Source organism: Cynoglossus semilaevis, chromosome Z (genome assembly GCF_000523025.1).
Source record: "Cynoglossus semilaevis isolate Cse_v1.0 chromosome Z, Cse_v1.0, whole genome shotgun sequence".
Lineage (NCBI taxonomy): Eukaryota > Metazoa > Chordata > Actinopteri > Pleuronectiformes > Cynoglossidae > Cynoglossus > Cynoglossus semilaevis.
Window position 1 is genome coordinate 42,419 of NC_024328.1, and position 27,921 is coordinate 70,339.

The 27,921-nt window shown below is 39.4% G+C and overlaps 2 protein-coding genes across 3 annotated transcripts; one reads left to right on the top strand and one right to left on the bottom strand.

The window, feature by feature from the left end:
- The first annotated feature begins 139 nt into the window (after nucleotides 1–139).
- LOC103397299 (uncharacterized) lies at nucleotides 140–10,223 on the top strand. 2 transcript variants are annotated; one of them, XM_025053291.1, is made up of 12 exons: nucleotides 140–410; nucleotides 1,748–1,859; nucleotides 2,406–2,499; nucleotides 3,020–3,074; nucleotides 6,414–6,554; nucleotides 7,099–7,259; nucleotides 7,339–7,437; nucleotides 7,964–8,109; nucleotides 8,733–8,904; nucleotides 8,998–9,110; nucleotides 9,506–9,593; nucleotides 9,674–10,223. In XM_025053291.1, exons 1-12 carry the CDS (start codon nucleotides 167–169, stop codon nucleotides 9,725–9,727), a joined length of 1,479 nt encoding a protein of 492 aa, XP_024909059.1. In that variant the 5' UTR covers nucleotides 140–166; the 3' UTR covers nucleotides 9,728–10,223. The 2 variants fall into 2 exon arrangements, 1 of the variants encoding a protein (XP_024909059.1); XR_003048937.1 differs by lacking the exon at nucleotides 8,998–9,110 and having other exon boundaries at nucleotides 9,674–9,694.
- A 202-nt stretch (nucleotides 10,224–10,425) lies between these two features.
- aifm3 (AIF family member 3) lies at nucleotides 10,426–27,901 on the bottom strand. Its single transcript, XM_025053292.1, has 20 exons — nucleotides 27,342–27,901; nucleotides 23,231–23,441; nucleotides 20,659–20,872; nucleotides 19,754–19,863; nucleotides 19,564–19,673; nucleotides 19,403–19,447; nucleotides 19,218–19,314; nucleotides 19,029–19,141; nucleotides 17,912–17,998; nucleotides 17,668–17,759; nucleotides 17,451–17,581; nucleotides 16,720–16,830; nucleotides 16,366–16,442; nucleotides 16,063–16,126; nucleotides 15,889–15,965; nucleotides 15,691–15,808; nucleotides 14,366–14,464; nucleotides 14,179–14,254; nucleotides 13,735–13,839; nucleotides 10,426–12,572 (listed from the first exon to the last, which is right to left on the bottom strand). The coding sequence occupies exons 2-20, from the start codon at nucleotides 23,259–23,261 to the stop codon at nucleotides 12,530–12,532; spliced, it is 1,800 nt and encodes a 599-aa protein (XP_024909060.1). The 5' UTR covers nucleotides 23,262–23,441; nucleotides 27,342–27,901; the 3' UTR covers nucleotides 10,426–12,529.
- Between the last annotated feature and the right edge of the window lie 20 nt (nucleotides 27,902–27,921).

Here is a 27,921-nt window from a genome sequence, read left to right on the forward strand (position 1 = left end):
TGTATATATATACACACACATAATATATATACATAATATATATATACATAAATTGCTGCATTCATCTTGCCATCAATTTTGACTAAGTTTCCCGTGCCTTTTTAGCTCACACATCCCCAAAATTCAGCGATCCACCTCCATGTTTCACAGTAGGAACTCGTTCTAGATGTATTACCCATCACTGACCGCACGTAGGCGCATCGTCTGCACTGTAGAACGTTGGTGCAACCGTGAATGTCTTCCCCCGGCGGTTGAAAGAACAGCTGCTGGTGCCTGCAGACTGGGTTTAAAGTTCATAATGTCGGCCAGGAAGCCCAGGTCCGTGGCGAACCCTCTAGAGTCCGCGATCACCACACCCAGTGAGAGGATCCTAAAGGAATGTCACAGTTTATACATCGACAACGAAAATGGTAAATGTTTATCATCTCTGTGCTTGTTAGCTACGTTTAAGGAGCAGAAACCCACACATACACACACGCACGCACACCTGTGTCTTGTCGTTATAGTATAAGTTAAGTTAATAGTAGAACCGGAGCTGGAGTTGAAGGTGAAATGCTGATCAGAGGAAGTTCAGTGTGAGGGTGGACCACCAGCAGCAGGAGCTTCAGCCTGTCACTGTCACTTGTCATTGAGCTCGGGTCACCGTGTGGCTCGGCTGGGTCGGACGCAGGACGCATTCTACACATAACCCATGTGAACCGCCACTAATCCGTTAGCTTTCGATATCGATATCACAGCATGAAGTATCCACTACACAATAATCTGTTTGGGGGTTGACCAGTGAGGTGGTCAACAGTGGTCTGTGGAAATTCCTTCCAAGATCCCTTTGCTCTCTTTTCCTAAACGTCCAAATTAAATGTTTACAAGCTAAATACTTCAACTCCAACTGCAAAACGAGGAGACTTTAAAAAAAAAACAGTTACTGCTTAATGAGCAACTTTTGGAGATCAGCACGTGTTTTCTTAACTGAAAATAGCAAATACAATATACCAACCTAGAGTATTCACGATGAGTTCTGACCATTGAACGCTGGAGTAATTTACATTTATGCAGTTAGCAGACGGTTTTATCTCAAGCGACTTACCAGAGCAGGATTAAGAATCAATAAAGGTGACCTCTCCGTCGGGGAATTGAACCTCGTTCTCCTGCGGGGATATTCACCACTGTACTAACGAGGAACTGGTCGAGATTACAAACGAGTCATAAAAGGCAGTAAAAGCAATGACAGAGAAAACCTGCTTTGAATCTTTTGTCTTTGTGGGTCTCAGTTTAAGACATGACGTGGACCAAAACAAGTGGAATATCTGTAACCAAGACACCAGTGTCAGTATTGTCTTATACAGTTCCATAACTAATTATTTACATGTTTTTGCCAGACTTTTTTCCACCACTGACTCAAATACACTTTATGACACATACATTTAGTCAATGTAAGTCAGTAAAACAACGTTTAAGTTTTTGTTACTTTACATTGCTATTGGATTAATCACAGGGTGTCTGTAGATTATCAGCATTAATCAAGCTAAAAAAATCCTTATACTTTTACCTGTTTGTTTTTGTGACTAACCCAAATCACATAATCAATTTATTGCTGATGTTTCAGACAAATCAGACAAAACATTGCCCTGCCTTATTAACACTTAGTGGACCAAATAACTAATTAGTGCATACTAATTAGAAATATAGAGCAAATATTATGAATGCATACATATATTGTACCATTGTGTGTGTGTGTGTGTGTTTACAGGCCTAGTAAAGATTGCCAGCAGCCTTGGTGTGCGGCTCCTACCTCCCAGAAAGAAAATCATAGTGATGATAATGGGTAACCACTCAGCAGGGAAGAGTTCCTTCATTAATTGGTAAGACAAAGCTTCCTTAATGGATTCTGCAGAACCACTCAGTGCTGCCTCACAATCACACATTTACACAAAACGTTTCACTGAGAATTTCTACAGACGGATGTAGACGCACCATTTTAATAGGTGCTGTGTAGTGGCAAGAAAATCCAACAGTTTTGCCTCTGGCATTGTTAGTGTAGTGTGTTTCAACACAACAGTAGAAAGTCCGGTTTGAGATGTTTTAAAAAAATGATGATGAAATGAATGATTAAAATAAATAAATAAATAATTTGTCATCTTGAAATCCCCAAATGTTGTCTTCAATCAGATGAAAGGGAGGCCTTTTTTGTACTTAATAATTAAAAGTTCAGAAAATAGCATGCAAGTTGTTTTTTGTAAAGTTAGTTGTTATTTTAGAAAAAACAGTTGTACCCTTATAAAAATACGGTCAAACATGAGTTAGGCCTAGTGCACGGCTAAATGGGAAATGCATTATTTAAAAATGTTAATTAAAAAAGTTTTTAAAAAGTTTTTAAAGCAAATCAAAGCTTAATGTTACCGTTGCAGGTATGTTGAAGAGCATATACAGAAAACAGGAGTGGCCATTGAAACTCAGGGCTTTACTTTCATCACAAGCGGGCGGAAAAGAGAATCACTGACGGTGAGTTTGTCCTCATCTCTGAGTTTCTGATTATGTGCCTCCAACAGTAAGACCAGCTCTGTGCAGCTCGTTCTGCTGTGCTGCCTTTCAATGTTATTTGTAAAAGATCACCATCTTATATGTAGGTGTGTGGACGACTGTGGTTTTGATATTTGAAATAAGAGATTAGAAACCACAGGTTTTCATATCACTGTCTATGATATGCTGTACATTTCTGGTCCTCTGGCTCACACACACATACGCACAGAGACAGGGATCTTTGAAACAATCTTAGGAGAAACTCGTCTCTTCTTCCTCTCTGTCCATATCCTGCTGTGGTGATGATGAAGATGAAGCAGGATAAATGATAGATTTGCAGCGAAGGACTGCAGAGCGTGGAGGTGGGGGTGGAGAGTGTTGTCTGGGAAGAACAGTAAGCTAAGAGTAGGTGTCCTGAGCTGTGGGAAAGGATTGAAAAGAAAGCAGACAGGCTTCTTTTTTTGTATTTTTCTTTACATTTTATGAATTTCTATTTTTGCAGGGAAATGCAACTCTTCATCTCTACCCACACTTTCGACCCCTTTTGGAGTTTAAAGGTAATACTCATTTTCCATTTGTAATTTCTTTCATTTAAATCATACCCTGCAGTGTAAAAAATAAGTATGTTGTTTTTCTTTATCCACTTTTGATCATGGCTTTGCATCTTCCTCTCTTTGACACATGTGGAGGAGTTGTTACTGTTTAAATCCTCCTTTGGACAGTGTTGCTACATCACACCCTGTCACTGCAGTTGGGCACGTCTGTTTACACAAGGATGACTGTTCTGGCAGTGCAGCTTTGTATTCTACCACAGGAACAGACAAGCTGGGAGAAAGTTATGTAGTTGTGACAAAGATGTAAAACTCCCACAATGAACAGACAGCAGACAATGTATTCAACAACACAGTTACATCATGTGTATCTGCAGTGTCATACAACAATATCCATACTGTGCTAATGTGACACATCCGTTTAACATTAGTGTAATGGGTGCTGCACAGCAAAACAATGTTAATTTCTTTAACTTACAGTTATAAATTCTTTCCCCCAAGAACTGACCAAGAACTAAACATTGAGTGAGTTATATGGGGCTAAATGATGAGGGTAATTAGTCATGCATTAGTTAACCATTTAAACCAACACAAAAAAGATTTCATCACATAAAATGGTTAAGATGACAAGAGCCAATGAGAATCAGAATGTTTGTTCTCTAGAAGGAGGGGCATCAAAACAGATATCCAATCAGAGCACCGTGCACAATTCTGAAACGGCTTTGAGGGCTTCGACCCTAAAACTTGTCTCTAACTTGCTGTCCCAAATGTTAATGTTGGATCAAAATTACAGTCTTAAAGCAGAACAGCTCTAAACGGTCCCTTAAACAGACCGACACTAGAATCATAAACTGTAAGTGTGTGTACAAAGAATAGTCTAATAAAACAACAAACTACCGTTTCCCTCACGTTTTTCTTCTGTTACATGAAAAGTGACTATTGTGATAATTTCCTAATAAGTAAGTGTAGAATCCCTGCTTTATGCTACTAAGTGTCTAACTTACTGAATGGTCATACCCACAGGTACACACATTCAGATTTTTGGACAGGAGGGTACTTCTTTTGTTGGTTTTGCATAAACTACCCTAGACTTGTTATGTGTTTGAGTGGAGTTTGAATAGACACAGAGTTTGAATAGATTCAGATTAAAGATAATTTGAAATATGAAAACTGTTCCTGACATGTAGGCAGGTGAGTAATGTTAAAAACATTTCTTATATAATTTTGCACAGCATTAAATCCAAATTTACATACATATGATTTCAGTTTTAGGGGGAGTGTACTCAGATTTGATGTAACATCAGGGAAAAGCAGCACTTGTTCCAGGAAAGGACAGGACAGAAAGAGAGGACATGAGTATTACAAGGTAGATAGTTGTATTGATGAATTGATGGATAGATGGATGACTTACATAAGATCTCTTTTTTCTGATAACTCGAATGGTGATGCAGCATAGCAGGGAGTTCATAATGTGTGCCCCTCCATTAGGGGTTAGACTTTTATCTTTTTGTAGTCATACAAGAAGGAAAGGATTTATTTAGTGTCATGTTTCTTTACAAGAAAATTGCTCTCTGCTGTCTGGGCACCTCAGTGAGGATGAGGAGCCTCTGGATATTGAGGTGGACATGCGGAAAGTCAGGGTGTGCCTGCTGTCTGAGTAGGAGCATTATTGTAAGAGGAGGAGGGGGCGGTAATGTACGTGTGTGTGTGTGTGGCTTGACAGTCACAGCATAAAGAGCGAGGGTTCACTGGGTGCGTACCAGAGCGCTCACGGTGTGGCGCGTGATTCACACACCCCATCGACAGCAGTGCGGTGCAGTCAGGAGGAGCCGCTGAGCAATGTCACAGAGATGGAGCAGCCTCAGACTCCAGCAGCACTACACTTTGCAGGCCCAAGCTTTGCTACACCTTTTTGTGGAAATGCAACCCTGACAGGCGTTTGTGTTGCTGCCATGGCCACTGAGGATGACTCATCAGAAAAGCAGCATAAATCCTCATTTGGGAGCAGCTTCTCATCATTCACTTTGGAAATCTTCCTGGATTTACTTAAAAATGTGTTCTAGATTGTATTCTTGTTTGGGTGATTTCTTGTCCACCTGTTGTCAAGAGTGACTTTTACTGCGTTCTTTTTATGTATTGAGTTCAGTGAGTCAGTTGTAACATTTGTGGTTTGTGTTTAGCCGCAGCCTTTGCCCTTTTCCTTGTGCACAGTTTCTCCTCCGTAGCCTTCTCCGTAACAGTCACTTGAGAAACTTCATCCATCGGTGAGAGCGTTCATGTTTTCCCTCTTCACCTCTCAGGAGACTGAGAGGACTCGGTTTAAAGCTTCTCCAGTGAATGTATTCACTGACTCTGTGTGATTTGTTTTGTAGATCAACATTTTTCAACAACTCTTCTTACTTAACAGTGTCTCCTCCTGTGCTGTGACCACCATGTTCCTAGATTTCACTCTTGTAATCATGTGACAGGACGTAGATTGTACTGATAATGTGGTGATGCTGGTGAAAGAGAAACATAAGGGAATACTAATGCACTAGAGCAGCAGCAGCTCTCACTGCAGCACAAGAATGTGATTTGTACTGCCTCTTAACACCTGCCCCTTCCTTCTATCAAACAGCCTTAGTGTCATCACGGGCCTGGCTGTGGGTGCGGTTTGTTCACTAAATAGTGGGGTTGTGTCTAACTAGTGATTCTGTTCAGTTGCACACAGATGGGTGTGTTTTTCCTCAGATGGGATGGCTGATGAAGTTGTACGATGTAGTATTGTAGTCTCGGGTGGCGTTGCTTCACAGTCGTTCTTCACTGGCTAGCTTTATGTCACCACACCACGCACTAAAGCTGCCAGTTGAAGAGCTGTTGTGTGTAACCATGGCAACCGATTTGTCTGCAGACATCATTGTGTGACGGGTGACGGACATGTTTACAGGTTACACAAGAACTACACAAGAAGTGAAGGTGTCAGGATGTGGCTGCCACAGTTGACGTCCATCATGGCTAGAATGTAACGTACGCTTTGGTGTTTTGCTAACCGTGCAACAAGAGCCTTTAAAGCCGAAAAGCTGAAAGTTCACACGGTGATCCTCTTTGTCATTGCGCTTCTCCATGTCTGCCCAAGTATCGACTGCACTGCGGCTTCCTGTAGCACATCATAATTAAGTCATTAGAGGTGACGGACAGCGAGTCTAGGTCTGTGGTACTTTAATGAATCCTGAAGGAATAGTTCCTCGACTTACAGTCTCTCTCACTCTCTCTCTCTCTCTATTTCTCTCTCTCTCTCTCTCTCTCTCTCTCTCTCTCTCTCTCTGTCTCTCTCTCTCTGTTTCTGTCTCTGTCTCTCTGTCCCAGGTGTTATGGACTACCTGTCTGCTGAGATTTCAACCTCCAAGCAGAAGAAGTTCAGTCTGGTCACGTTTGTGGATACTCCTGGTCTGGTGGATGGAGACATGGTCTACCCTTTTGATGTCAATAGCGCCATCACCTGGTTAGGTATGCATTGGCATCTCTGATTGTCATATGTCACATTTTGCGGGCTGCAGCTAATAGTGACCCTATGAACAGAAAACATTAGACACACTGACACATGACAATTAAGAGGACGCCCAAAACTGTCACCTGTCCACCTTAAGCATTTCTTCCTCACATTACTGTGTTTCAAAAAGGCGTTGATGGCTTTTAATGACTTTTTGTCAGGATTAAAGCAAATGAACACAAAGTACTATAAATGCATATGCAATATTTTGTAATTACATACCAATTGTAGTATATGGTATATACTGTATAAGAGATTAGGTTAGGTTTGATGTGACCCATCTTTGCTCAGCCAGCTAGGGTGCAGGCGGTTATTTGCAGCCCTAAGTATCTGTTATATATACAGTAAATATGTTACTTCATGTCTATCCAAGCTTCACTGGAGGCTGCAGCAGCACCAGAGAGTTTGACAGTGAACTACAGGATTTGCACTTTACTGTTAAGTGCATGTTGAAGGGGTTCAGAATCACTACACCTATGATGGTTTCCGTTTTCTCTGCAGGAGAGCAGGCCGATTTAATATTTGTGTTCTTCGACCCGATGGGCCAGGCACTGTGCAAGCGCACACTCAACATTGTGGAGAAGCTGAGTGAGAAGTGTGGCGACAAGCTGCTGTTTTACCTCAGCAAAGCAGATGAAGCAGGAAAGGAAACAGACAGACAGGTAGCTTTCAGTTTTCTCTCCTTTGTACTTGTAAAGTTTTAACTTGGATGGAGTGAAATGATTCTTTCCTTTTTGGCAGAGGGTGATGATGCAGATCGTTCAGGAGCTGTGTCGCCGTCCGGGCCTCAATAAATGTGGTTTTGAGATGCCAACAATTTACATCCCCAACCCACAAAAGGTAAGAAAAAAAATATTGTACTGTGAATATTTCATGAATTACAACAGCTTTGATAATGAAAATACAGTGTTGAGTTCTGTTCACTTTTTTCCTCACATCTTTGTTCTTGGTGCTGAATTTAAAGCCCTTCTTCTTCTTGGGGTCAGAGCAGACATTGATTATACTTGAATGAATTTTTTCCACCTCAGGTCGGTCAGTGGCTTTCAATGGCCTTGAACCAGATGATTGATAATGCAGTGTGATGACAGAGAGAGTTATCCAATCTTGGGGGCGAGGTGCTGGGGAGGGCAGGGGTTGTAAACCATGGCCTTGGATACGATCCAGTCCTGAATTATTGCTGCACCACCATGTGATCTACACCACCCTTCAGTCTTCACACCGCGTGTTGGATTTCTGTGTCTGTTTATTTCTGCCGAACAAAAGCATCTTGTCTCTAGACTGACTGTTAACTGTCAGTCATAATCACTATTGTATTTTTTAATGTATTTCTAAATCCAATAACCCTAGTGGCCTTTGTTGTTTTTAGCCCAGCAGATGTGTAAACCAGATTGATGGAGTTTGTCAGACCATTGAGAAAACCATCAACCAGGCTGTTCAGAAGACTTTGGACCAGCTGGAGAAAGACTGTGACCTCATCTGTTCAACCATTAACAGCAGACTGGAACAGGACAGGTGTGACAGTTGCTACCCTTATTGTTTAAGGTTAAAGAGTGCTGCTGTTTTGGTAAAGACAGGGTGGGGAGCTCCCCTTCAGGTCTTTGTTCATTCAGAACTTCTACCTCTGTTTTCAGGCTTCTAAACTGCACCACTGCATTATTTGAACTGCTGCTACCTACAGGTTATTGTCCAATATGCAAAAAACAAACAGTGCAGTTGTATTACACATGAACTCACAGTTGTGCTTTTCTATAATACTGTAGATCAGGGTCCAATGACCAGGTTAAATTGATCTACCTACATTGAAACGATAAATATATATTTACTTAACATACCTAGGGGTAAAGTACTATACATGTAGCTTTATGGCACAGTGTGATTCAATCCTTACAGTATGTGGTCACTACTACACATACAATACAGAATAGTATTTTGTGAATAGACAGTAGAATAGTATTTATATTTTTCATTTTTTTTAATTGTAATTGCTTATGATCTACAAGCACTCAGTTTGCCATCTACTGGTAGACCACAATCTTCTTATTGGGCACCATGGGCATAGATAATGCCTGAATACCTGCAGACTGTACATTTACTACTGAGTGAATTTGAGATTTTGTTCCCGTGTCTATTTGCAGGGCTGATGTGACCTACAGCAGAAGTGTTCGTTTTCACTCCTACTTGTGTGGCTCTCTGGGTGTTTTCTTTCCCTTCCTCTTCATCCTTAGCTTTATAGCGAGTACCTTCTCTAAGGAGCAGCTGGATGAGCTGCTTGGTGAAGGAGCAGCTCTGACACTGAACATCTTTTCGGTAAGATCCTACTGAAACTTTTTATGTATTTACTTTTTACTTAGTATTATCTTGTATTCTGTTTTTTAACTGTGTCTCACTGCTGTCTCCCAGGGAGTGTTTATATACTTGTGGGACTGTATACCAGAAGATGGTCAAGTCATTTTTGTTATAATTTTTGGAGGTTTTTGCTACCTCCTGCTTTTCTTAGCAAAGTTTTACTCAGGGTAAGTCTGAAAAAGTGCAACAAAAAAACCCACACATTAAAATGTGTGTTTTTTTTAAAGATTCTTAGGGAATACATGAGTAAAGATTAAAGATTGTTACAACTGATGCTCTCTTTTATATATTATATTTACCTGGATATTTGTTTGGTTTTGCCACTTTTGTGACTTTTATCTAAATTTGAGCACCTGGAGAAATATAGTTAAACAAAAACAACAATACAAGAAAAAATGGGCATTAAAATCTGAGAAACAAATTGCTGAGAAAGAAACTCACAGATACATCCATCCCATCTTCAGCTTTAAAACCAAAAATGCCGACTTAAAAATGTTCTAGCTACAGGTGTAACACAATGTGTTTACTGTGATCTTGAATTTTTTATGTCCTTCTTTTTCAGTAAAAGAATAAAGACTCTGACCAAGAAGGAGAAGAGGAGGATGTCAGAGTACAGTGATTATGTCCAGGACATGGTCAAAACCAAGAAGGTCACCTCCATTGTGTAATTCATTCATTTGTTCATTCCTTCGTTCAGTACCGTTGCTAAGACTGTGCTTTTGCTCAACAGGGTAAACTGTATGAATGGTACCTTCAAGAATGTGCAGCTGAATATGACCTCTGATCACTGGTGTTGAAACAGACCAGAATACACCCAGCATCTCAAACAAGTGCCTCTGCTGTTGGATTCAGGAGAGACTGTGACTGTAGTCATTTGTCATAATGTGAATAGGTTTTAGATTCTTCTTTGTTTTTTAATTATGATTTATGACATTGTCAGTGTTTACAAACAGACACTTCTTTAAAGAAATGTCTTCAACTCGCAGCTGCTTCTGACATCTGACATGTTTCTGTGACGTCTTTTCCAGATTTCATTCACATGTATTCATGTTTCCAGTGGCAATGTTAAATTGTCTTTATTGGAAAAAAATAAGCTTTCAATATTCTTGTAAAAGTACACTGCAATAATGGGAATTGGTGCTCAGAGTATATTTTTATGCATAAACACTTTGGACACAAAGGTGCACAGTTTCTTCTTCCTCCTTTGACTTGGTTGTATCTTCTTAAAGTTTATAGTGAAGTCAGTCACTGCACTTCATCTGTTTCCTCTTAGATGTCTAAAAAAAAAATCAGCACTGAACCTGCCATTTTATCTGACACTCCAATAAAATTACAGAACTTACTGAATTACATAGTGTTTGTTTTTGCCTCAGCACTTAATCAGGGATGCATCAAAGAGAGGACAATTTAGTGTCTGTATTTAGGGGAAACATTGATTTCGTTTCATTTCTTTTTAACTTTTTAATCCCAACACTGATGTACTTTGAGATTCTATATGTATGTGTCTTCTTTGTTTCCCTTGTTTTAATGAAATTAGACATTTATCAATAAGTGAGAGAAGTGTGTGATACTGAGCAATATTTTCAAAAAGTTTGAAATCATTTTGAATTTGTGTGACCTGTACTGAACTGTTTAGAACTTCAGTGTGGAATTGTATGGGGGGAAAAATCTGTCACCTCACTAAAAATTAGCATTAAACAATTCTACTTTGATGCAACTGTTCTGTTTTTGTTTGATACAACTTTACCTTAGTGTACATGCATGTGTTTTGAGGAAAGAAAGGAAGAGAAAAAAATTAAGATGTGAGATGTGGAGTCTGAAAACCACATTGGTTTAATTACTTGGATGGGTCAGCATGTGTGGCATCAAGTGAAAAAGGTTTAGAAGAACGGCAGTGAGACCTGCGACGATGAAGAGTTAGGAATATGGAGGTAGTTTGGACATGGGCTGAAGACAGACACTGAATATATCACTAGACATGAATGCCAAAGATGGAGCTGCCAGGCAGAAGAGAGTGGAAGACTCCAGAGAAGAGTCATGGATGGGTGGATGGGTGGATGGAGGTAGGATTAAGCTGAGATGGGTGCAGGTATTCCACATGTAGGGTTCATCAAGATTCATAGATTTCATATAACAGCGAATGATTATTGGTGGAAGACTTTTTATTTCAAAGTTTTGTTATAAAAATGCCATAATAGATGGGGAAGAAAACAATGACTTCTATTTTTTAAACAGTGTCAGACCTCAAATGTTTTGGTTTCACCAGTATACCAGGATGCAAACTCAACCTTGGCTTAAACCCTTCACACAAAGGGAATGTTTCATAATAATGAAACAATCATTAAAAGAAATGAATGTGAAAGCAATATTGTCATTTCTGCTTACAAAAAGGAGCAGCAACCCCTGTACAAGCCACAAACCTCAGTTCCCTGAGTTAGTACAAACTAAAGGTCTCTGGAGGTGGTGTTTTTTTTTTTGTTTGTTTTTTTGTGTTGTTATTCTTTTTTTTAAAGAGAAAAATCTGCGATAAAATGCACAAATCTATTGACCAAACATTAGTTGATAATTAAAGTAGGATAGGGATTTCTATTTGTGCAATCGAGCAACCCATAAGAAGATGTCAAATGTACAGTGGCCAGTTTGTTGTACTGGTTCATTCAAAGCTGCAGCTACTGTAGGTTTCTGCTGTTTGTCTGGTTGATGATGCTTCATTAATAAACCATAATTTAAAAAATGGTGCAGTTTTAAACATGCAGTAATTATTAAAATGTTAACTCTGATTATGGACTAAAACATTTATTTCATGGCAAAAGGACAGAGAAAAAAATATAATTTTTTTTTTTTTACTGATTTCTAATCATAACAAAGTAAGTGAAGTAAAATATTACAGCCATCTTGAGTCACCACTGTCATTGGTCCTCTTCATAAAGAAGCAGACCTTTAACAGAGGACAGACTCAGACTGCAGGCTGACCAGTCAAGCGCAAACACAATACAATTTCTTGGCTGATGTTGCAAAACTTTCTGTTCTGTCTGTTAAATTACTGTAAAGTCCTAACTATCGACTTCAAGTTTTTAAGGGAATGTTTCATCTTTTCTGGGAATCGCTGTTGTTAATGTCAAATTTCCATTGTTCTCCTAACATGCAGATAATGTAAGAGCCCTGGACCAAATGTGTCATTTAAAAACCTGGGAAAATTCCTACTGTATGCTTCTGTTTACAGCACATTCAGGATTATAGCTATATACAATGTTGTTTGTATAGTAATGTCAACGTCTGTCCCTGGTTTCTTATTAACAAAGTGTACAGGTAGATCCAGCTCACAGAAGCACAGAGACTCAGACCAGTATTGCTGTGTCATGACACATGACGTCAGTGTGTTCAGGTATGGCTACGCTTGTCATAGTATAATTTCTCTAAGGAGTCTCAGCGTTGTCGTCAGTGCAAACACTGTCCTGTCCCTAGACTCTCTGTGTGTGTGTTTGCGTGTGTTCAAACTGGTTTAGCTGCTCAGTGTCTCAGCACCATAAGTGTCCATATTGAGGTGTGCAGTAGGGGAGGAAGGCGTCCTTTCTTCAGATGTAAATCACTGTGAGCCTTTGTCGATCAACCAAGAAATATCCCCAGTTCTGAAAGACAAAATGAAGTCCTAAGAAACACAGAGACACATTTTTTTCCACTCAGTAACAATTCCCTACAGGAATTTGTGTGAGGAAAAAAAAAGCTTGTGTTTTTTCCATACTTGCCAAGTCGTGCCAACATCCTTCAAGGTTTGTTGGTTTGCATTATTTAAAATGAGAGACATGGAAATCATGAATGACACGTGTGTCATAAAAACAGACAAATTAACCATGCAGTAACATAACAGACAGACATTTAAAGAGTATTAGGGCCACGTCGAGAATAAAAAATAAAATCAGATTAATGTCTCAAATTAGATTAAAGTCAAATCGTTACAAGAAAAATGTATGTTTATGAGGGAAAGATTGTAAGAATGAGAATAAAATATGTTAACAACAATAAAGTCATAAGTTTACAAGAATACTACCTTTTTTTAGATTAAAATTCGTAATATTAGTAATGACAAAATACTTTTATGCTTGTGATGCTAATGGTGATGTGATGCTTATTCTGATTCTGATGTGATGTTATGGTGATATGATGCTGATGCTAATGGCGATGTGATGTTGATGCTAACAGGGATGCTAATGCTGATGTAATGCTGATGAGCAAGAATATGATGTATCTCTTTATTTGTGAATCCAAGACCAAAGTATAAGTTTACAAGATGCTATATATTTCTAATTCTGGTGTGTGCTTTTCTCTACTCCCCCAAAACACATGATCGCACATGTCACTTTTTTTTTACTTTATTCTTATAAACATATGACTTTATTCTCTTTTTCTCTTACAGTGGTTTTGATATTCCTACAACTTTCTCATTGTCAATTTAAGACAATTCTAGTAATAGTCAATGTGGCACTGTTCTATGTACAGTATGTATATAACATAATTAAGTCAGGTGTTAGTGTTTTAATAACACATGCACAAACTAAGCTGCTAGTATTTTGCAGGACCTTGACTCTTTAGTAAAAAGTCAACGACTCTAGTTAATAATATGCTTCCTGTGATCTAAGTCACAAGACCCACAACTTGTTGTTGTATTTTCAGAGTGAGAACTGTTTTTTCAGGCTTTTCTTCACAGTGTAAAAAAAAAAAACCAAAGAAAACTAAAGAACAAGAGCAGCTTTTGTGACCTTGACCAGATTAAAGTCTGGTTAATGGACTTACTCCACATCTCGTTTCTTAATCGTCTTTCCAGATCCTAAGACTTCTGCCACACGGGACACAATAGGATCATAGTTCATACTGGCAACAGCGACCACCTCCTCACTCCTGCAGGAGCAGAGGGAGACATGGGGACAAGTTGTAAAACACTAGGACCACATGTTTATATTAGTATTTGTTTAGTAACTAGAGTAACCTAGAGTATTTTGGTGATAGACAGTTATCAAACAGCAGTCTGGTTCTAGACTATTAATTACAATTTGTTGAATAAAACTTAAATTAAGGTAATAAAACAACGGTGCAATAATGGCAAAATTAAAATAAAATTTAAGTTGAAAAAGAAGGTGCACTTTTCTATTAATTTGTCATAAAAGGTTATTCAGTGAAGCCAGGAAACAAGTCCAGGCAGTTATAAAGTGTTTCTGAATGTTTTTTTAAAATCCTTACTTGGTATAAAATGCTACAAATCTGAGTTCATCCAGATCTCCTTGTATGATGACATCATCAAATCCATCACCATAACCTGTACCAATGAGAGACAAACGGTCATATTTTAGTTTAATAAGTGGTTCATGATGAAGCTGATCCAATTCAACCAACAATCTTTCACTGAAGACTAACATCTTCACATTACCTGCGTATCGGATCGTCTTCCCAAACATGGCTGACCAGAAGTAAGGCACAGTTTTCATCTCGGTGGCTTGGCCGATCATGCTGAGAGCTGCCACTCTCCCTGTCAGTGTGGAGAAAATAAACAAACAAATCAATCACGTCACTTGTCCTTAAGTATGCACGGGATATGAGTGCTGTGATAAGCAGCTGAGGCTGTAAATGTGTCTAGTGGTCATAAATATGCTTTATTTTTGTTTATGTTCCCACAAACAATCAGATCAATGCAGCCAATATAGGTAATTGGTGCTAATGTTGATGGCAAGTAGCCATGGCATCTGGTTGGTTGCATTATTTGTTATGCTGTTGACAGTCTCAATGAGACACTTGGGACAAGAGACACATCATATTTATCTACATATTTAATACATATCAAATTGTTTTACATTGTTTAGAAATATTGTTATATATATATTGTTGACTTTTGAGATATAGTTGTAGTATAGTAGCCATAGTAGATATTACACAACATACCACAACAAATATTTTAAAGTGATAATTATTTGTAAAATTAATTAGAATAAAAGTTTCTTGTCATGTGGCGCTTTGGCCCAGAGGCAATGTCTCTGTCATTGGTGTGGAACCCCAGGGTTCACCTCCTGGGCAAGTTCAAATACCAGTTAGGGCGGTTGGTACCTTCCAGTGGACTCACCACCCACAGGAAGGTTTAGGGGGGTTGGTACGGTGCAGTGTGATTTGGGTGGTGGTCATGGAGACTGCTGCCCCCGTGACCCGGTAACGGATAAGCAGATGAAAATAGATGATTGGATGGGTTTCTTGTCAAATCATCTCACTTTAAACTAATTGCAATTATTCCACAAATGTATATACAATTTTATCAATTAGATGGTTTTTAATGTTTGCCAGCATCCCAAAAAAGATAAAAAATAAAAGTAAATAATATAAATAATTGTAAATTATATATTTTGTGAGAGGTGTGGAAATAATTGCTCCATTAGGTGGCACTAATGCCACAAGGATGCAACAGACACTGTTTTATGTAAATGCCTTCGCTTAAACATTTATGTTTGTTTACATTTCCCATGTTTGTATTTAAGAAATTACATCAGAGCAGCAACTTGTGGTCCACATTTAAAAGTGTGACCGTGGTGACATTATTGGAGATGTACAGCTCCATGTTCTGTATCCCCCTGATGCTAAACACTATACATTAACATCCAGCAGAGGGGCATCACACTAACATGTCATTTTGTGATTAGCACCGACTCAGCAACTTTAGATACAGATGTGAAATGAACCCCAGACTGTCACACACTGTCACACACTCACCATGGACATGAGCCATCTGCCAGTGAGGAATGTTCACCTTCTTGTTGTTGCGTGGTGGAAAAGGAAACATCACTACATCTCCACCAGCATATACCCCCTCCACATTAGTCTGCATCATCTGGCACAAAAGTTCACAGGGAAAATGGTTATAATCGGACTAAAACACAGAGTAATCCAGAACAGAGTTCTGCAGAGTACCTTGTTGACAGTAATGAAGCCCTTGGAGTCCATGTGGAGGCCGCTCTGCTTCAAGAAGCCTGTGGAGGGAACACTTCCTGCAGCAGACCACAGAGTTCAGACATCTATCTCAGGATTAGAGTTTTATCAAAGCGGCATATGAGTTTTATATTTATCTTCAATTAGGGCTGTCACCTGCTCCAATGACACACACGTCTGCCCGTAGTACTTTTCCACTCTTCAGTACCACCTCTTTAAGCTGTGTGTCGAAAACACAAAGTTCAGTTGATACTGCAGGTGCTAGACTTTTTTTTCCTTAGAAATCCTGAGGTCTTAGGTGACCTTAAAAATTTCACCACAGAATTCTAGTCACAAATTCTTGACCCAGGAGCCAACTGTGCTCTATTCTTTACACTTTCATTGTCATCACGTGTAAAACAGACGGCAGACTGTGGATCAGAGGATCATGTCATGCTGTGTCTCTCACTTTCTGAATACCTGTCCATGATGACCGATCATCTCTGACACCTCGTTCATCATGTAGAACTTCACCCTGTTGGCTTCAAACAGCTGCAGAGACACAAACCACAGCACAGGCGTGGGAATGGAAAATCTGCAGCATACATTTCTATGCATCTATGTGATCAATCAGTGCTAATGAGTGCATTTACACTGCCCTCTGTGGCCACATTGACCAGAAAAACATGAGCAGCATTTTAACTAGTAGTTTATTTATCTCTCTCTCTCTTCCTTCTTCTCTCTTTGTCTTTTTCTTTCCCTCAGTGAAAATGCTGATGATAGTATTGATGAGGGGGCTTCATGTTCTGAAAGGCTTAATTTCCCTGGAGTGCGTCATACCTTCATTATGGCTTTCCCCGAGAGCTTTTTTGAAGGGAACTGACTCGATCCCTATGACAGAGACAGAATGGGCCTTGTCAGTCAGAGCTGCAGCCACTTCCATACCTGACCGAGAACACACACAGAAAACAAACAAAAAAAAAACAAACCAAATCTGTTAATATGCTATAAACCTGTATTTTGGGTTGTAGTAAAACAAGTAAATACTGGATCAGATAAGATCTGCACACAATACACCGACTACTGCAGTACCAAGTCTGTATTTATTGTATGTATGTATGTATTACTGCTTTATAAAGTATTTATTTTTGTGAATATTTATTTGTGACATTAAATTTCATGTTATTTACATTGTGTTATATTTTATTCTGTGGCTGGTAAAATTAGTAGACCACACACCTGACTGTAATCCTACTAATGATGTGACTTAATGCATATGTAGCAGGAACTGAAAACTTTAGTTAGTGGTTAGTGGTTTTAACCTTGGCACATTGTAGGACCGAAAACTCTTTGAGGGTGTGTGGAATAAGGAGAGTAAGCTATGAGAATTAAGGACAAAGTTTTTCAAGTATTCACAAACTACAATAACAAAGTCTCACAATAACAAAGTTTTATATAGAAACACTAACAGAATTATGTTAAATACCTAAGTACTGTATGTAGTTTTGACAGTATATGGTTCATTCCTTGCTGTAAATATATATCAATGAGATTCTTCTGCTCACCAACAAAAGAAGTTCCCACGATGACAGCGTTCTTGTTGTTAGCCAGCCTGCCTATGCTGTTAGCATCTTCGGGTGTTCTGAGGTGAAACACGTTCCTGACATCTTTGCCCTTGAAGCTCATGGGTTTGGGTCTATTTGGTATGATATTGAAATTAAAGTTACAGACCACATGTTCATGAGCTTATCTGTTAAAAAATATTTGTATTATTATTATTACCTGCTTCCTGTAGCAATAAAAAGTCTCCTGTACTCCATCCTGAGTCCATCTTCAAATGTCACAGATCGTGTTTTCACATCTACAGCCATGGCCTGAATCACATTTTCACAGTCATGGCAAATGGAAGCTGTAAAAACTCCATAAATAAACTGGATGTGTTCTCCTCACTCCTAAAATGTGATGATAATAGGTCCCTGGCCCTGCACCTTTAACTAAAATTAATCACAACTTCACTACTTCTCACCTCCTTCTCTGTGAGCAGTTCAATGTCATAGTCCTGCAGAAACTCCAAGGAGCGCAGTCTCAGCTGCTCCGCTGTGTTGTCTAGGGACTAAGTGAAGGCAGGTTAGTGCTGAGTACATCAGCAAGAAACAAAACAGGAATCCATGACATGATAAAACAATATTTTCAGAGATAGGCAATATATCTTTGATTGTCAACCTGGTTTAATTTATTTGCGGCCATTTTGTGTTGCGGACTAAGTTTATTTGGATCTTGTCCAACTGCGGTTCATTACTAACCTCACCAAAAAAGAAACAGAATCAATACCAAAAAAAAAAATGTATATGGACCCATGTATAATGATGTGTTATTCTACGATGCCTTCCTTTTTTTGGTACTTTTCTGCACTTTTTTGCAAATGGTTGGAGCTTTTCTGAGTGAAAAATATAATTAGTGGAAAATCTATCCAGTAGGTGGCAGAAGTGTCACATAAAATATCCTAACTGTCATTAAAATTTGAAGAAGAAGAAGAAGAAGAAAAAGAAGAGGTGACATTTAATGGCCTAGAGGTTTAAAAGGCCACAGAACTGAGTTAAACTAACTAATCAGAGGAGCGTTAGCTTTGCCTGACCGGATCCGTTTAAGTCTTTTCTTAGGACAGCAGCTGTATCTGTAATGTCTAGTGGACTAACTAACTTCTAACTACTAGTTTTGTTAGAAAAATGTATTGAGAGATTTGGTTTATAAATAAATTAATAAATCACAATCTGAACTGGACTGGTGCTAGGCTGTAGGTTAAATAACTACTGAGTTACAGAGAAACATAAAAATAACAACAAATTGTTTGGTTTTTTAATCACACCTTACAGCCACAAAAACATTTCTCATTGTTTCCTATTGCAGAGAGCCTGTTTGAGCTAAGACATTTGTATTTCCCCACTCCATTTCAAGTTCTTTAACTTGGCATAATAAACCTCTGATAATAAGTGTGAAATTAAATGAACCAAAGACAACCACATTCATATTATGAATATACTAAAGATAGTTCACTTTTGTGTAACCAGACTTCTCCAGAGTGATGCTGCTACATCTGTTCTGTTTGTTTTTTTTTAGTGTTTTTTCGTGGCCGGTGTACAAACCTTACTCAGTTTAGTCCTGTCATATGGAGGATGTCTGTCCATGGTGCATAGGACTATGCGATCAGTGAACCCCTCTTGCCTAAGTGTCTCAGCACAGACTAGACCTGCAGGACCTGCAGCAGTGAATAAGTAATGTTCTCAATCTGAAGGCCAGGAGGTCAGGGAATGAATAAAACCTGAAACACTGACCTGAGCCAATGATGAGAATGTGACTGAAGCCAGTGCTGGAGTTAATGACTGCTGAACATCGAGACATGGGCTTCGACCTCTTTTGTGACTGAAGAGCCTGGAAATGTTCAAGGAAGATTTGGGATTGGTGAGGAGGTTCCGGTTTCTGTTCATGAATAATTCCTACACATTCCTTTACCAGTTACCTGCTTGTTTGCACGGATGATCACCTTGTCCTTTTCAACTCTAACCTGGAGCAAACACACAAACATAAACACAGTCATGTTTACTCTTTATTTAAATGTGCTTAAAGACATAAAAGTGAAGGGAATGTGCTGTAGAGACAGCACAAGGTCAGAAAGGTCACCTGGAATGTTGGCAGGCTGTCCAGTCCAGGGAAGTCTTCGATGTCTCCTGTGGCAATGTTGAAACATGCACCGTGCCAGGGACAGCGCACATGTCCCTTTGACAGCACACCTGAAACCAAAGGGAAAGACATATGTGAGACACGGAGTAAATTACTTTGATTACACCGTCTTAGAGAAGACATCTCTCACCTTTGACAAGAGGAGCTCCATAGTGGGGACATTTGTGAGCCAGAGCTGAGAACTCTCCATGTTCTTTGATCAACAGCGCCCTGCCACCGCCCAGGTCCACCTCTCTCATTCTGTCACATATAACACACAGGAATGATGACTTCACACAACTGAGTTTTTTCTAAATAAATATCAATATAAATTCCAGTCTCTACAATGATGTCAAAACATTTAAAGGGACAGTTATCTAGAAAAGACCACTGAAGTTCTCTGTTGATAAGAAAAGGTAAGTATTTAATGGTTAAATTAAGATAAAACTAAAGGGTTTATGCAAAAACAAAAATCTATATTCTTTGTGATGTCCTTTTTAAAATATTTCACACAACCAGACTCTGCAGATATCAGTAACATGTAACACAGCAAATTTAATTTGATTTTAATATTTTCTTTATCGTGGCGCTTTGGTCCAGAGTCAATGTCTCTGTCATTGGTGTGGAACCCCAGGGTTCACCTCCTGGGCAAGTTCGAATCCCGGGTAGGGTGGTTGGTACCTTCCAGTGGACTCACCACCCACAGGAAGGTTCAGGGGGGTTGGTACGGTGCAATGTGATTTGGGTGGCGACTGCTGCCCCCGCGACCCGGTAACGGATAAGCGGATGAAAATGGATGGATGGATGGATTTTCTTTATCTGTACCACTATATAGAAATTGTACTATACTACTTTTATTTTCTTTGCTTAATAGAAAATAGCAATTTTAGATAATAACTACAACATAATGACAAATATAGTGCCTTAAATAAAGTTTAGTGGAGTTTCTGCCTTAGATGGAATGATTTATATTAAAAGTACATATTTCAATGACAGACCTCCATAAAAGACAAATATAGGAGGCTGCTTTGAAAACAATTTGATGAATTTTCTTACTGTCCATTTTCCAGATCTTTAACGTGACAGACTGAGGCCTCTACATAGTCCCTTGGTTTGTGGTAGGGGGGGAGTGGGGTGGAGTCGTCATCAGAACCATGTCCAAGAGCCCCGTTAGGTCTGCAGTCGGCGAAAGGACTCGCTTTTCCATTGGGTGACAGTCCGTCCACTTCCTTTTCTTTGTCCAGAAGAGAGAGCTCCACTTTAACGTCAACTGCAACACACAAACACACACAATAGTTAAAATCCTGAAAACATTTGACCTGCAATACATAGACACAATATTAAATTGAAATATGTTTAAGTCGCATCTGCAACTAACTAGCAATACAAATGGAGCATAAATCATATATAAGACAACAGATGAAATCCTCCTTTAACCTGTTTGTATTTTTAATTATGTTTTTTGGTTGTAAAGTTTTATTTTTACTGGACAAAACAAACCAGAAAAGATGGTATAATTTGGTAATCCAATTAACTAATGGGACACAAAATTAATTTTGTGTCCCCATTAATTGAAATTTAGGGAAAGTGTAATTATTTTTAAAAGCTCTGACTCTGTGACCATAAACTACAGATCTAGACAGTGGACAGTTAAAAATTAAGTGGTCTCTGCTTCTCAGGCCATGTGTGTATGTGTGTGTGTGTGTGTGTGTGTGTGTGTGTGTGTGTGTGCATGTGTAACTGAACTTAGGAGAGTTGATGCAGTAAATCAAGTTTTATGTAGGACATGCAGTTTTTTTATGACAGTAGATGTTGCTGCTGCTGCTGCTGTTGTGTATATACTTCTATACATAAAGAATGGTTGTGTAACTCCTTTTCCAGTGCAGCAGGCTGTATCTGTTTGGCTGGAAAATGTGCTGATCATCCAGTTCTTACACAGTAATCTGGTTGGAATTTTTGCCTGCTGAGCAGGTCTTAATTAAAATCAATGGAAAAATTATAGTAGTAGTGCAAATGCAGTGAAATAAAGGGAGAGAAAGAGAAAGCTTTCCACAGATGAAGAGAATCACCTTAAGAATTAAAATATGTATGGTCATACATTCTACAACATTTACCAAGTACCATATTTTAATGAGTTTTTTATATACCATATACTGCACAGTTCCTCCTCTTACCACTGTATCATCAACTTCACCTTTAATGTAGAAGTAAATCCTTAGTATATTTGTGTGTAGTGACAATCGCACACACACATATTATTCAATGAAACATAATTTTATAAAACATGTAAGTTGTTTGTGTAATTTTCTTATTTCAAAATTCATCAAGCGCGCCGGATAGAATACCACAGCGCACTGGTTTTGGCCCACGGGTGTTACGTTTGAAACCCCTGTTCTAGAGTCTAGAGGTTTTGTAAAATAATAATTTTCACTACATCAACAGTAGCTTACTTTCACTTCATCTCCGACAAATAGAACCTTGGTTAACAAGCACCTGCAAGACAGCTTCAAGGAAAAAATCACAGATGATACACAAACACAGTCAAAATGCCACATTCATATCCAAGTATGTCATCATCTTGATCAAAGAGACCCCAGAGAGCATTAAAATTCCTCCCACACAAAACACAACACAGCAAACAGAGCCAGGCGAGAGGACACACAGAAGATTTAGAGGCAGTTTGTAGCCTTTAAATATTACTCCGACTGAACAAAGTGTCTGTGAAAACATTTTAATAAACACAGCCCATAAATCAACACCCAGCCTCTGCAGCATGATGTTTACAGGAAAATTAATGGGCCACGGGTTGCGCCACATTTATAAACTACATGTCAAGTCAACAGACGGTTCTGTGATCAGTGTTGTACACCCGTGTACTTCAACACAACATTTATTTATAACATTTATTTCAGTGTGAAAAACTGTCAGTGCAAATGACCATGGCCCTTGGTTCTGGTGGTAAACAGAAATGTCCATGGATGTAGTGCCATGATAAATGGCTGGCCAACCTTGTTACCCACCAGGTTTTCTTAGTTAATGTTTATAGACTTCATTAATGATGTAAATGGGGCAGTGGTGGCTTAGTGGTTAAGGAAGCGGACTTGGGTCCAGAAGGCTTCAGGTTTGCGTCCACCAGCTGCCAAGTTAGAGTAGAGAGAGTAGAGTAGGGCTTTATTCAGTGAGGTGCTCTGAGCAGAGGTCACATTTGGTTGTGTTACAATGACAAGGAGTTCACTTTCCTTTCCTTTCCTAAATACACAGGTAATAGTAATTTAGGATTAAGAAGATGAAAAAGCACAGTAATGCTAGTTTGACAGTGGGACAAAAGACCTCCTAAATAACTTCAGTGACCTTTGGCCACACCCTTAAAGAATGAAGCTTCTCCTGTTATAAAGGAATAATCACTACAGCCATTTCACAGAGTGATGTTTGGGGCAAAGGCAGCAACATGTAGAGTACAACACATGACACCTTCCAGTTTCTAACAACCCACACCCACTGCAGTGGAGTGGAGTGATTATCAGTGTGTTTCTGCAGCTTTATGACCCTCAATAACAACAAAAACCAAGTGAGTTTGTGTACTCACTTGTGACAGATAAAGTGCTAAAGAAAACAAAGGTATGTCTACCTGGTTTGGGTTTGGAGAAGCATCCTCCCATGGTGGGCCCAGGGTCGACGGACACCGAAGAGGGCACAGAGAGAGGAGGGAAGGTTGGGGAGGTACGGTCAAATCCTGAGGGTTGGCTTCAGGGTAGGAAAGTCACGATAACACAGAACCGCGTGTATGAGATGCTGCTGGTCCGAGGTTGCCATCACACACGTCAGCTCCCCCACATGATCTGCACGGATGAAGAGGATGGTCACGCACACACACAGAGAGATAGCAGTGTAAGGTGTGATAACAGAATGAAAAGTATACTTAAAGGAGATGGATTGTTATTTATACATTCCCATGTAACCATTCCATATAATTTAAAACCATTGAAACTGCTTCCTGTGTCTTGTGTCTTTGATGTGACAAGTGTTCCTCCTTGTAAAGATGTTGTTTACCATTAAAGAGCTCCTCAAATTGCAACACCATGTACAGTCCTGCAAAGACTGAATTTCAAATCTTAAAGGGAAAAAAAATTCCAACCTTTTCCTTGTGTCTCAAACGTGAGCTCGTAAATAGGAAACAAATGTAATTTTCACACACGTTCTCACCTTTGTTCATGCATACTACATGGGAATGTGTTAAATATTAACCGTGCTCTGACACCTATTAACTTTCTCATCACACTGTGCTTTAAAGGGAAGCTTGGGGCCCTTTGGTTTCCAAATCTCTGTTGTTGTTTAATTTAATGCCATGCTGCGCGCGCACACACACACACACACATTTTAGTCATTCATACAGTAATTTGTCACTCGGTCATGAATCTGAGCAGACGCAGGATGTCGGGTCTAACACTCAAAATGTCACAGTCTATCAGCAAATCATTCTTTTAAAGCACAGCCCAGAGGACTGTTTGGTATTCTGAGCACATCCTAATGTCCTGGAACGTCGGAAGGAAGAGAAGGAGTGCAGGGTTGAAAAGAGCGCTGCTTAGGGAAAGTTTCTGAGACTAAAGGAAATAAAGAAGACAGAAAAAAAAATCACTTACTGCACAAAATACTAAATCCGATCCTCAGTGAAGGTAAAACGTGTACTTAATGATGTGTACTATAACTAAAAATGTGATGTGTTTTTTCTACCCGTAGTCGACACAGTACTACCTCAATGTGTGATTTAATTTGATGTTCTATAATATCTGTAAAACACATTCTGCTGCACTCATGTCAATCTAATATTGGCTATATAGCCATATATCTCCCTCCCTCCACCCCACACTCCCTAATGACTTGACAAAATGTGTACAAAAATATGTAATAAATAAAGTATGTAGTAAAAGAAGTTCCAGTCGAGTCCCTAGGGTTGCCAGTTAGATTACAAGGCTCAGAAATGTTCAATCTAAATCATCAGAGTCACAGATACTTGACCTGTCTGAGCTGTCAGTCCAAGTCAAGTCTGCAAAACTCTAAGAATAAGGGTCTTGAGTCTGTGTCCTACCATCTGACATTTAGTCTTTTTGAATGATCAGCTCTCAGGTCCGTGTTAAGTCACAAACTTAACTTGGACAAACTTCAAATAAATTCATTCACTCATTAATTTATCTTCTACTTCCTAATCCTTCTCAGGTTTCTGAGGAGACTTAAGAGTCTAACACAGCAGCTACCAGGTGAGGGCAGTGTATTCAACAGCTTATCACAGAGCCACTTACCACTGACACTCACATTTACACCTGTGGAGAATTCACAGGTGTAAACAAGGTCAAAAACACTCCTTGTTTTTGACCTTGTTGGGAAACTGTCCAAACTGGAGTTGTCCAAGCACATATACACACACCAGGAGAACAAAGCAGTGATCATCATACAGTAGTGTAAGGTAATAGTGTTAATCACTTCTCCCACTAGGTGACCTACATCAATTAAAATCCCCTGGTTTTGGACCTTCGAAAATAATAAAGCAGGTCCATTTGTCTTTTCTACACATGTGTCTTCTTCTCCAATGCTAATACATTACACACAGTTAAACATTGTGATTTTGGTTAAAAATAAACACTGCTTCCTGTGTTTCAGCATCATTTTGCGTTTTTTTTTTTTTTACAACAGTTGCCCCTTTAATAATCTGTCTCTACTGAAAATTTGATCTTTAACAAATTGAATCACAAAGGGGCCGCCATGCACACAACTGAAGTAGGTTAAGCAGATTTGGTCCTTTACAACACATGAAGCTGATTACATTCTCTCACTGTTGGGCCTGTCCCCCAGCCATAATAATAATAATCCTGCCAGCAAACAAGCTGTCACTTTTACTTAAGTCCCTCTAAATGTAATGTTACTGGAATGTTGGGGTGGAGAATTAGCAAAAGTGCTGCAGCTCCTTGGGAGCGGAGGGGGCCAGTCTGCGAACAGGCTGTTATCCTGACGGTCACATCCATCACTCCACCTCATCCCTCATACTTCACACTAGTGTTATTGCTTCTATAAAATGGGAAGACACGGATCTATAACTTCATGAGCTCTAAAACACAATTTAAAACACAGGAGAAGCGACCAGTTAGAAACAAACTAATGACATGACATTAAACAAAAGCAGTAAAAACTGAAGAAAATCTCAACGTATTTGAATATACAAAATGAAAGATTCTATACCACATCTTCTCAGAAACTGATCATTTCATTGCACCACTTAAGCCAGGCCTAATCAGTTGAAGGTTCTCAGGTGAACTACAGCCTAACTTCAAGATAGATTTTTTTCTTTAAAAAAAATCTAATTCAACAGGTTTGGTCTGCAGTCAGGACAGGTAACAATATTTAAAAGAAAACAACACCTCTGTCTCTGGTTACATGCTTTATTCAAACACTTGCTTGGTGAGTATGTTAACTCCTAGTTGAACATTAGAACTCTTTGATCCTCAGCTGATAGCGGACAAGCTCTCACCAAGCCTAACATCTGACCACACCTCTTCTCCCCGACTCTCCTGGTGTTTATAATACGAGATAAGACCCCTATATGCAATCATTGCCTGGTTGCGTAAACCGTCCATTGACCAAAAGTGTCCTCTTCCAGGCCATTAGTGGTGAATTATTTGGTTCATTGTTTATTCCCCACAACTTTAAGTTGGTGGTGGTGACACAGGAGGAGTTCCCAGGTCATGTCTACAGCTATGAAACTGCTGCTTATCAGCAGGTGTTCGGAGAAGTTAGAAAACTCTGTATTCACTTGTTGGTCTGTGTGTTTTAGACTAAAGACAAGATGAAAGTGTGACACAGTTTTAGGATTGTGTTATTTCTGGCCATAACATACAAAGAAATTGATGTTCTCAAAATGACAGTATGGGATTCTGCTTTTATCCAATTGCGTGTATCATGTGATTTATGAAAAAATAAAATTGGAATTTAAAAAAAAAAGTTAATAATATTTCCAGATTTCACATGATTGCTTCAATCAGTTGTGTTATTTAAAACGGGAATTCCCACAGTTTGGAACATAGTGGAATACATTTCCTGTAGTTTGCAACATATTCCAAATCATCATTGGCTGTTGTTTACAAATTCATCAAACAGCTCTAAATACACTGAGTTGAGCCACTTGTGTTCTCTTTCCATCTGTAAAGTTAAGCTGGTCAACTATGGCACCACCCCACTCTGTCAGATCAGGTTTGTTGCCCCTTGTAACAATGACCACTTCATGATGTCATAGAAAACCAGGATTGTGGTTCTAAGTGGGAGCAACACCACATCAGGGGCACACACCTAACACACACACACACACGACTAACACACACATAGTTTTTTTTCTGTTAAAACAATGTGTAATTTTAATAATATATTTTCATTAATTGTGTCAGTTGTGTCGTTAACGTCAGAGTTTGATTGCTTTTGCCTTTGAGGTGTTCAGCTGAACAGTATGATCTGAGTCAAAAATTAACCTGTGTCATGTGCTTTGGCTCAGTGTTTTTCTAATATTCTTTTTCCAGTTACTGTACACTGATCACTAGGAAAGTGTTGTTCAACTCGCACAACTTTTCATGCAAATACTGTGTGTGACCACAGGGCAACGGTGCCTACATTTGATAAAGGAACCGAGTCAACAGCACATGAACTAACAATATGTAAAAGTAAGTGAAGGGAACAGACTGTTGAAGAGAGTGACCTACCAGTGAACATGGAGGAGATGCAGTCAAACTCAGAACACACCAAACTCCCTCTAATGTTCAGATCAGTCCTGGGACCGTGGCAGCTTGTCATCAAGTCAGGGTCCTCACAGTCCTGTCCCTCTGAGATGGATTCTGTCCACTGGAGTATTCCAAGGCTGCATATCCCTCTGTAGCCTCCTCCTCCAAACAATCTCTTCTCCTCTGCTCTGTTGCCTCCTGATGCAGTAAAGACTGTGAGCCTCCTCCTCCTCCGCCTCCTCCTCTTCCTCCTTCAGCAGCAGCAGCACACTGAACAGACCAGTCGTGGGAGTTGCTCTCTTTCGTTGGCTGAAGGCTGCAAATGCAGCACAGAAGACCTCTGCCAGTTTCTCAGCTGCATGCAGTATTGATGGAGTTGCTGAGGGGATGCTAACACAGCATGAATTCTCTCCTCCCTCCCTCGCTCCCTCACCCCACTGTGTCTCTCACTCTCTGTGCCAAAGACTGCTTATGTTCTGTAGTGCCCCCACCAGTGTCCCCTCTATGGAGCTGACTTACAGTATCAGGCCTGATCTGATCTGCTGCACCCCTCCTGTCCTCC

Coding starts and splice junctions, on each gene's coding strand:
- LOC103397299 (XM_025053291.1), top strand. CDS start 167: ATGTATTACCCATCACTGACCGCACGTAGGCGCATCGTCTGCACTGTA. Junction 8,110..8,732: donor AGCAGACTGGAACAGGACAG/GTGTGACAGTTG, acceptor GTCTATTTGCAG/GGCTGATGTGACCTACAGCA. Junction 9,594..9,673: donor ACATGGTCAAAACCAAGAAG/GTCACCTCCATT, acceptor TTTGCTCAACAG/GGTAAACTGTATGAATGGTA.
- aifm3 (XM_025053292.1), bottom strand. CDS start 23,261: ATGGGAGGATGCTTCTCCAAACCCAAACCAG. Junction 16,443..16,719: donor AAGCCATAATGAAGGTATGA/CGCACTCCAGGG, acceptor GGTTTGTGTCTC/TGCAGCTGTTTGAAGCCAAC. Junction 15,966..16,062: donor CGTGTGTGTCATTGGAGCAG/GTGACAGCCCTA, acceptor GGTCTGCTGCAG/GAAGTGTTCCCTCCACAGGC.